The sequence below is a fragment of the Drosophila sechellia genome, chromosome 2L, assembly GCF_004382195.2.
Source record: "Drosophila sechellia strain sech25 chromosome 2L, ASM438219v1, whole genome shotgun sequence".
Lineage (NCBI taxonomy): Eukaryota > Metazoa > Arthropoda > Insecta > Diptera > Drosophilidae > Drosophila > Drosophila sechellia.
Window position 1 is genome coordinate 15,739,551 of NC_045949.1, and position 10,896 is coordinate 15,750,446.

The 10,896-nt window shown below is 41.1% G+C and overlaps 1 protein-coding gene across 1 annotated transcript; it reads left to right on the forward strand.

Annotated features, from left to right (window-relative positions):
- Window positions 1–4,859: 4,859 nt before the first annotated feature.
- LOC6613665 lies at window positions 4,860–5,800 on the forward strand. Its single transcript, XM_032723968.1, has one exon. The coding sequence runs from the start codon at window positions 4,910–4,912 to the stop codon at window positions 5,798–5,800; it is 891 nt and encodes a 296-aa protein (XP_032579859.1). The 5' UTR covers window positions 4,860–4,909.
- Window positions 5,801–10,896: the final 5,096 nt, after the last annotated feature.

Genomic DNA, 10,896 nt, shown 5'->3' on the forward strand with positions numbered 1-10,896 from the left:
CCACCCACATCTACATCACCTGGCTGTCCCAACAATAACTGACACCAGTTGCTCCACTCTTTCCACTATCCACTTTGTTGCAACAATTTGCGCGCCCGAGGCGCCGGTTGAGGATGTGGGTCGATGGGTGACGTTGCACTGGCAAAAATCCTTATCGGATTTACCAGGCAATCGCAATGCTAAAACCACATTTTACTAACTCATTTATTGTTTTAGAATTAATTTAGTTAAGGGATCATATTTCATTAGCAAAATATTTGTGCAGAATTTCAGTTGTACATTAATATAAATGAAGTGGACTATTTTTGTCAGTACTGGCTGCTGCTTCATTGCATTTAATTCATTTTTATTGCACAAGCTTACAGACAGATAGAGGGAAAGGATATAGGTGTGGAGCAGGAGCAGCCAGGACGAGGGAGTAGTAAAGGCCACTTGGGTGTGCTCTTTAAATTATATTGGGCAGAATTTTATGCAGTTGGAGATGCTAAGCAAGGCGATCCAAAGGATGCGGCTGCACGCCCTCCCCCCCTTCATCCATCGTCCTTGGCTCTACAGGATCCACGAGACTCCCGCTGGCGTTGCATGCCATACAAAAGTTTTTACAAAGTAGCTGCGGCAGCTGCTGCAAGTTTGAACAGCATCCATGATGGCAAAGGAGTGGAGAACAAGGAGCGGTGGACAGACAGGCATTTTGATGAAGCTGCTTTATATATTGGGTGCGGGCTTTCGCTGGGTGGCCCAGCTCCTTGCAGGAGCATAATTTAAATAGCATGTAAATTAGACGGAAGTCTAAAATGAGTGCATAATGTCTGCTAAAAGTGTTCTAAGTGATTGTAATTTAGGTAAAACTTGCAGCGAAAGCGCGCTTAGGGACTGTCGTGGCTTATAAACTCTGGACTTGGGCAATTTAGCGGCATTTTAATGTGCGGTTAGCAGCTCGACTAATGGAATGATAATCGCAAATTTAAAATTGAATTCCATAAGGCTATAAGCAAGAAAAACCCTTAAAAAATAAACTATGACTATAAATGGAATGGTATTCACCGGCCTGATGATTCGTTAAATACGTTTATCTCTATTACCTTAACAATTTCAAAAACGCAACCGAATAGCTGGCTTTCATCATTATTAAGAATTTAATTTTTAAAGAACTTACCAATGCAATACTTTCACGAATTACGAGTTACAAATTTATTTTCATTTTAAGAAATGTAACAAAAGTTAAGCTCTGTTTATTAAAAGAACATCTCTGAAAAACTGTTAATAAAGAAAACAATGAAAGACCCATCACTCTTTCTTCAAAATGTACTACCAAGAACCGAAACTTAAAGTACTTTGCTCTTCAAGACTTTTGTGCTTTTCTTTGTTCTCGAACTTCCTTTAACAACTCTTCTTCCAACAGCTTTTCTTGGCCTTCTTCTAGTTACTTTTTTCCGCAAAAAGACAATTGAAGCGAATAACCGAAATGAAATTCGAGGATTGGGAAAGCAAAACCGAAACAGCATGACCCAGCTAAGACGTGGCTCAAAGTCTGGATTTTCCGGGGTCTTAACACCTTTCACATCGGCATTTCCTTTTGCCGCTTTTCGGCCTATTTTGGCCCAGTAGGAACGGTTCAAGGAAAAAACCGCATCACCTTTAGATTTGAAGACATACTTTTTCGGCCTTTCCCAATTTGCACGTGCACTTAAAGCTTTAGGGTTCAAAGGGTTTCTCTAGTTGAGGTTAAACTGGAAGAAGCATATGATTTTTGAAACATTTTGAATTGCATAAGCGCTCAAGTTTTAAAAAACATGAACAAAATGTCTTAACAAACTAATTCTTCAAACACAAAAATAAATGATTATTTTCTGAGGCGTTTGGAATGTCGACAATGCAATTTCAAGTTAACTCTTAGCTCATTTCCATGTGCAGTTTTGGCATATAGAACATTTCCCAAGCTCATTTTCAGTGCGGGAAAATTAATTAGATGGGAGTAACCATTTCCAGCCGCTCTTCAGAAACACTCGAACAAATGTCTAAACTTGTTTTACCTTTGGCATGACAGCCACTCGGCAAACTGCAGTGCAAACAGACTTTTGGATCAACTTTGTTAACTTCAGCATTAAAATACTTAACCCCATTCCGGGGCTCCGTCATCGAAAACAAACCCTCTTGCGCCGTAATCTATCAATAATATTATTACTTGAAGTGAGTTTGTTCGTTAGTTAGTTAGCTAGTTAGGTTCTCTTCAGCTGGTTGCACTATCCGCACCCAGAAGTTTTAACTTTAGCCAAACTCTCCTCCGCTCCTCACCGCACCAACGGATGGCCACTCGACGGGACGCTGGGTAATTCCCTAGGTAAATTTATAATTACTGGAAGCGACTTGAACCAGTTATGCCGGCGGCTGGAGTCCTGGGGGCCCCTTCTGGGTGGGTGGAAGTGGCCAGTGGGTGGCTGGGTGTGGGCTGCAAAAGTTGTATCCAGTTGTTGTTGTCTGGCGAGTGACCAGGGCGCCAGGCAATCTAATTTCCATTTAACCATTTGCCGGCGCCACCCGAAATACCCCTACTTTGTTGGCATTTTCATTAGGTTTCCATTGGGAAGCAGCCGCACCTGGAAGCTGGCTAAAAAGTTCATTCTAGGCGAAATTAAGTGTCATTTTTATTCGATTTTGTTTTAGTAGTTTACATTTTGGTGGTGAGCAAAGGGGGCTATGGCATAAAGTGCACTCGGTAGTTAAGCAGAGTTTTGAGAGCGTTTTTATATTCCCCAAGTCGCTTGCTTTTTATTGATTTTAATGGAAATGCAATTAAAAATTTAACAGTGTTCCAGGCGTAAGTGCATTAACATTAACTGAAAAATGATTTATGCCGTGTTTGACATTTTAATTATGCTCGCCGACGCAGCAACAAACAAACAAACAAGCAAACAATCGTGCATATATGTATACCCATGTGCCAGCGTGTGAGTGACTTTCATAAAGTCTATTTTATGCTTTAAAATTTCCGGCCATTTTTTTTAATATTTGCCGTTTGGTGTTCAATTTTTAATGTTCAATTAATTGCATTAAATTATGTGCAAAATTATGCACTTAAAATGCAATAAGTTTCCGCCCATAGACAAAATACGCACAGATCACTGCGCATAAAATGCATCAAAAGCGAGCAGGTTTTTTACATTTTGTAAATTAAATAATGCACTTGATCGGCTGAAAGTAATCATACAGTCGCACTTTAAAATTATACACCTTCAAATTTATTTTTACCAGGCAGTATAAATGTCTGCTTAAAATCAATAAATATCGTTTGATTATGCAATCGGACTGACTGCTGAAGCCACAAACCTTCGGATACTATATATATTCACTTGCGGCTTTTTGCTCCGCAACCAATCGCTTTAATTAAGCTTCATCTTGCCGGCCCTTCATCTCATTTCCCTGACCAGCACATCAAAAACCAATTAATTTTTATACGTTGTGTGGTTGTTTTACTAGGTGTTTTTTTGTTGCTGTGCGGCGGACAACAATTTGCCAATAGGATACTGGGCAGGACATACGCATACAGAAGCTATTAGTCAGAAAATTTAACACAGTTCATTGGGCAAATTTGAACACGGCTGAAGCTAATGACATAATTTCGCCATTGACTGGATTAGATAATGCCCAGGACACAGTGCCACATTGGCACACTCTAATGCTCTCGCCCCTGTCTAGTTAATTGTTGTAAGGTCCTGTCCAGGACACATTACTAACATTACAATCTGCTATAAGCCCGAAGCCAAAGATTAATGATCAGAAATGCCTAATGAAGTTATTCCGGTGGGAACGAGGGGAGTTCTATTCTATTCCCTGGGCTCTTTGAAGACAATGGAAGTGTGATGAAGTGCCGAGTCCTTGCGAGTCCGAAGCTCCTTCGTTTTTATTTATGATGCGCTCAAATTGTTGCTCTTTGCATATTTACCTTGTTATTTTATTACGTGACGGAAATGAACAGAAATATAAAATACAATAAAATAAAAAGAGAAGCGACGGCGAGAGCAGCGCCCACATAAACAGCGCGAAAACATTGTCACAGCATGAAGTCGAATGGTTTTAACATGCAAAAATATTTCATTTCCTCCTCCAGCAGCGAACTGTTTAATAATAAAAAAAAAAAGGAAGAAAGGGCAGGCGAAATGAGCGACAAAGTAAATTTCATAGTGAGTGAGAGGAAAAGGGAGTTGGCGCAAATAAAAAACTGCAATAAAAATCTGTTTAACATGAAGTGCGGCAAACGCACAAAAGTCTGAGGAAGATCCTCGGAAATCATCTTGTTCTGTCTCTGCTTGCCTTTTGCCCATACACTTTACAACTTATGAGTGCTAATAAAATTCACTCGGCACATACAGATACAGATATATAGCGCACAAGCTCACCGAAAAAATCAGCAGCAAAGCGAGTCCTTCAAGGTGTGCGCTTTGATAAAGAATTCCCCTCCAAGCAAGTCCTTTATGGTTGGGGACTAAGTGGCGAAGATATCCCAATGGACAGAATAAAAGGCAAGGATTTCATTTAAAATTTCTCAATTTATTGCGTCAGCTCTGCGGCGGTGGAGTGTTGCTTGCATTGTGCAATTTCTGTGATAATTTTGCAAAGGATGGTTTGCAAATTGGTTGCCGAATGAAGAAAGGAATTCTTGATAAAATCTTCGATGCACAAGCTTATTGGGCATTATTAGGTGTGCTATTGCGATTATGATTTGCACTGAATTTCTGCATTCTGTGCAGCTTTCTATGGAAAATGCTACTGGCAAAGATTTGTATTCGGAGCTAACAGTATTTAACCGAAGTTATCTTTAAGTTTGCACTGATAACCAACCAAGTGATAACCAAGTTCACTTAAAAAAATCCGTCATACCCTGGGAGCTATATACAAATAATCAAGAATTATGAGAGAAAAGTGGAAAGCTCTGTTGATATTGCTTCAGCTCCTGGCTCATTTGGAATCGGGTCAGGCTATTTGGTTTCCCTGGTATTTTCAGCGTTACGGACTGGATCCACATTCCTCGCGCCATGGCGGAGGTCATAAAAACCACACGGACCCCGGGTCAACCTGCCCACCTGGCTACGAACTAAAGCCATCCGTGGCAGGATTGTCTGGAGGAATGCCCGAATGTGAACGCGTTGATGGATCGAAAAAAACAGCACGCTTATGCGACGATAATCCCGTGTTGATGCAACTGGCGCGTCTCTACGTGGTGAGTCCTGAGAGGATTGTTCTGCTCCTGGCGCAGCCCTCACTAACCGAGTCCTGCGCCGAGATCAGCGATGTGCTGGACAACATTCGGAACTCCATGCGCAACTGTGTCCTGGCCCCGGATAACATATACGGTAGACTAGCTGAGGGACTGAGCTACTTCCAATCGGAGGTCTGCGTTGGTGACGATAGCAGCAACAGGAAGCGGTGCACCGGACTCCAGGAGTCACACAACTGCCTCAAGGAACTCCGGACGGACATGATCGAGTGCGAGGCACCGGCTGATTGGTACGAACGCAGGAATGCCAGCAAGGTGTGCCACATCTTCAACGATGTCCTGAACTGTTACTATACGAGGGCAGCCTTGTTGTGCGGACTCGAGGTCGCCAGGCAACTAAGATCCTTTGCAGGAGACAGCATGGGCAGGGCCATGATACACAAGTGCGAGGTCAGCAAAAGGCTGCCCCGGGTTGATAATGCCATGCCCATCAACGCAAGTTCGAGGGCTAGTTTATCAATATTGCGTGTAATTAGTTCATGGATTTTCGTTATTTATTTCTCAGGCATTAAATATATTTTTTGATAATGATAAGTAGTTGTGAATTATTGGTACATTAAAAATATATTTCGTATACTGTCAATTATGAAATAGTAGTTAAGAACAAATTTTATCTGTTGTATACCATTTTTAGTGTTTCGCTGTTCTAAGCTCTTTAGCATCTAGAATATACTTAAATTTGGAATGTGTATGAGGAAAATACCATTTAGTATCACTTAAAACTGTCATCCGACTCAATAAAGTTTAAGAGGTCTGAGATCGAAACTAAATAGACGGCTGTTATGTTGAGCCATCATTTATCTTGCGACGGCCCGAAATGCCAACTTAAGTGTTTAGCTATTTTCAACTAAATTTCAATAAACACCTAAGGGACTTAGGCTGTCGACAAAGTAAGCCAATTCACCGACACACCCGCATAGTTTCGAGGTGTGTGGATATCGCTGTGTGTATCTGTGTGAGAGAGGTGACCGCAAACATACAAACACTGCTCACGGGAAACCGATGTCGACATTCGCCTCTTGCTTAGAGCGAAACTCATCAATTATGTTGACGCGGCTGGAAAATGGCTGGGTGCTCCGGGTGGCTTGGCTGTTTGGGTGGTTTGGGTGGAGCGTCGGTTCGCCGTGCTGGCCTTTGTTAATGACACCTCTACCAATCGCCTGAGTCGGCCATAAAGAGCGAGATCGGAAAGCTTTGGGGGATGGCTTTTACATTTGCATCGCACTCGTGGAGGCTGGCCGCAGGATATCTGGGTTACAAAATGAACAACAGACCTCCTTCACTGAGCATCAAAGTGTTGGGACCACAATTTAGGTTCATTAGCAGGCAATTTCAATTCAATTTGACAGCTTCCTTATAAAGGTATTTAAATATGAATAAAGATCTAATACTACACTTCTGCATTAATACTAGAAATTATATTATAAGTCACAAAACACCATAAATAAATATGGTATCTATAATTCAATTTTTGGGTCCAAAAATCCATAAAATTGATAAATGATCGCCATATTCTCATTTGCACCCACAAATTATTACTCATAAAACCGAGGTGGCTGGAGTTATGACTGCTCATACTAAAACTTAATGCCACAATTAAGTAGAGCAACAGCAAATGAAGAGGCGCTTGACACCCACACAATCGCGATGAAAGAACGCCCACCGTGTGGCAAATAAGGGCGTGGCATCTGCGCAGGACCAACTAGGATCTAGTGTGGCGCCCGTTTTGTGTCGCCATGGCCGGCGTTGTCTACTCCATTAAAATGAAGTTGTACCTTTTGTGCTCTCTGTTTTTTTCCTGCTTGGCGCCGACGAGACTGCGAAAACAAAAAGCAGATTGTTGCCAAACAAAACACGGAGCCACATTTCAATGGGGTTTTTACCTGTAAATACGGCCAACCGACCGAAGAGGCACACAACAGTCCATCTGCCCGACAATCGCCACGCAACCCTCCTTCAAACGGATAAAGTATCTTTTCTCTTCGAGTCTCATTCGGTAGATTGGCATACCCTCGAGGAAAGCATGCATTCAAAAGCTCCATCGATTTCATCCTCCTGTTTTCAAAATAACGTGAGACTTGGGGCAAATTTCAATTCTAAGATATTTATTTTTGTCTAACACAAAACAATTAAGCATAACAAGCTCCTCACCTTTACAGGGTATGTCGTGGTCGGTAAGCAGAAATTAGCTTGGATTCCCTTTTATTCCATCCTGGTTTTCTTTGGCTAAATAAAAATAAGTGCTCTGGAACTGAGAGCTTTGCCTGCTGCCTGCAATTGACAATAAACATGGGAGTTGAATGGAAAGGAAAGGCGGACAGGACTCTAAATGTTGGCCATTCCCTCGGACGAATGTCCTGTGGCCATATGTGTGACTCAGTTGATGATTCCAGCCACCGCCTTCATTATTATCCCCTGACAAACTGAAATACAATTCAGTTGGCAGTGGTAAATTTGAAAGTGTTTTCAGTATCGTTTTATTTTGTTAAATTTCCTGAATATTGCGAATGCATCATAAGATTAAATTAATTTTAATTACTTGCCATTAATATCATTCGCTGAAAGTGTTCAATTAAACGAAATGCGCACAGATGCCTTTGTTTATTAATAGGCTACCATTTCGGAATTTGCGAAAGTTTAAATGAATTTAATTTAACACAATAAATAGTTTAACACAGTATCCGCTAATACTTTTCGACATTACCACCTGGCTAGTGAGTATCGACATGCACTGGTGGATACTAAAATTGACAAACCTGCGCACTTTTGCATCGCAAACACAAATTCCTTCCGGCAAAAATATTCGGATGACACAATGTTTTAGCAAATATTTTGCTGATATAATTCATTTCAATTCCACTCGAATAGAGCTCAATCACGCCCTCAGCGCCACATACCCGTACCTTATAATTTCATCAACATCAATTTAGCCGCATAAGACCCGGGGCCAGGCGATCCGACCAACCAGACCGCATTTGTTTGTGCCATTCCGACCATTCAAATGCCCCGGCACGTATTGAATGCCACAACGGCTTTCGAAAAAGGCAGACAAAACAAATTCCCCCCACAAAAAAAAGGAGCAGGGAAGTGAGCATATTTAATAAGTTGACAAAACATATTTCACACGCACAAATGCGCCAGCTTTCGGTTGGCTTCCATTTTGTTTGCCCTCGACTTACGGCCAACTGCCTACATATGTCAAGCATCATTATTAACAGATTTTCGGGTGCGACACGCACGAGCCCAAAAATTCTCTGAGCTCTCCATTTATCCCCGGGGGCTAGGTGGTCCATAAAGGTGAGGGTTTGGGACCGCACAGCGTGTGAAAATGTTATTGACATCTATTTCAATATTTATAAGCGCACGCTGAAAGCATTGCCATATGCGGCAAATACAGATTGAAGGATTTCGGTTTCATTCAATGTGCCAAAGTCCAGCAAAAAGACCAATATTAAACAATTTATCCGCAAGCTTCCAAACTTTCAGAGTAACTCATCAAAACGCAACAAAATCAATTCGATGTCAAGTCAAGAGAAGTTGTAAAGTTATGTGAGACATGGACAAACAAAATAACAATAATGATTGCCTTTTAATTAAGTGTTTAGGTAGTACAATAAAGATTGTGTATTAATTAGCTCGATTCTTACTTGAATAAATTATATGAAAATTCAGATTTGCAGTTTATAGTTAGAAATATTGGCAGTATATTGGTAAAATGATTTCACAATCAATGTTCACTTAGAAATTTACAAATAAATGCGTTTTGTCAGATTTGTGATACCTTTTAAGTTCGACTAAAAATAACTTATAAACTTTAGAGTTCTAGACTCCTCCAGAGCAGCCAACAACTCAAACGAAATATGCATCATTTACCATTTTCGATAGAGATTTTCCATCGGGGGACTGGCGGCGGAGAAGAGCTAGCCCGGATCCACCGTTGCCTTCTGGTCCGGACTGCTCGACTGACTGGCCGCAACACAAATGCCATGGCATTGGACCTGACACTAATACGCAAAGCTTGGCTGGGCAACTAATAAGCGTGTGCCGAGGTGTGTCCTGTTCCAACTTCCCGGCGGCCAAAAGTACATCGCCGCCCCACAGGCTGTCAGGACCAAGCTGTAGTTGTGGCTCCGGGGGTATCCCAAGAGTAAGCAATACGCCGGTTCTGGAAATGCAACAAGCTAATTAAACCCATATCAAACTGGAAGCATTGAACTGTTATAAGCCGGGCTAGACATCTTGGCTTCGGATGCCCACACCATTCACCTCGAGACGTGCTCCGTTCCAAATGGCGTCCAAAATACTTAAGCACTGTAGATAAATTAAATTGGATACATAAGTTTGTGCATAATAATAGAAGTACCCTTTTTAAGACTATGCTTACCATTGTCTCCATGCTTACCATAGGTGATTAAAGTCTGTCTAGAATTTTTAATATAAAAGGTCAGTAAATTTGGGTATATGATTATTTCTGCTTAGTTTTATTGCCACTGTAAAAGTTTTGCGACTCCCATAGTGCACTTTCGTCTGACCTTTTAGGAATTTAAATCAGCGCAATACTAAAGACACGTCCCAGACATGCAAAAATGGCGAAAAAGCAGAAGAACAAATCTAACCAAAAGGAAAATACTCGAACGGCAAGCATATCGTTCGCATATTTATGCGCCATGACCGAAGGATTGTGGCAGACTCCAAGGATGCGGCAGGGTTCAATGCATTGATTATATTGCCATTACGCATACGCCGCGTTGTCCGTCGCATAACAAGGCAAACACACAAAGACAGAGCCAATATTAAATTGATACCTGCTTCAGTGGGTCGGGACGAATTCAGTAATTTATTGATTGACCCCACCAATGGAAACTAAGGCCAATTTGGTCCTTGGAAGGACGAAGCTCAACAGACAACATGCAAAAGGCCATGGCGCTTGGTAAATTTATAATCAACATGATCAAATCACAACCAAAACCAAACCCCAAGCCAAACCCAAAGTGAGTCAATAAAAGTCAGAACAGAACTTGTGGCATTTTGTGCTTATTATTGGGCATTCAAATTGCCTCAAGCATGAATTATGTGCGACCAGCGAATCAAATTTGGCGCAAATTCACGCACTGTTTTGCATGCCATTGAAAGTCGTCGAATTGAATGCAAATAAGCGTAAAGATTCGCTTAGTGACTTTGACCCAAAGTGCTCGGCGGCATTGTTCATTGATAAGTAAATGGAACTTTTGTTTAGTTCCTCGATGACCGAGGAAGTTGAAGTCGAATAGTTGAATAAACTTTTATTTCAGCTGAGCAAGGTACCGTTGGCATTCTTAAAGCGAATTTCCCGTCTATAGCCAGTTCTGAAAATTGAGTTCTTCACGGTTGGTTAAACTACTGTCAGAAATATGTTGAATAAAGCTAAGCTGAATTTGTCACAAAAAATGATTATATTACATTAGAATTTAAGCTTGATTAAGCTGAATTATTTTACAAAATGGGTGTTATCCTTTATAGATTTATGTAGCTTAAACGAATAAAGGATTTCTTTATCCTATCCCTTGCATTGCGCATGTATTATACGTAAGGAAGTAATCAATTATTAAAATGAGTTGACTTTCTTTTGCCGGTGCTCATTA

Bases quoted from the DNA above. Each gene is read 5' to 3' on its own strand.
- LOC6613665 (XM_032723968.1), top strand. From the start codon at position 4,910: ATGAGAGAAAAGTGGAAAGCTCTGTTGATATTGCTTCAGCTCCTGGCT.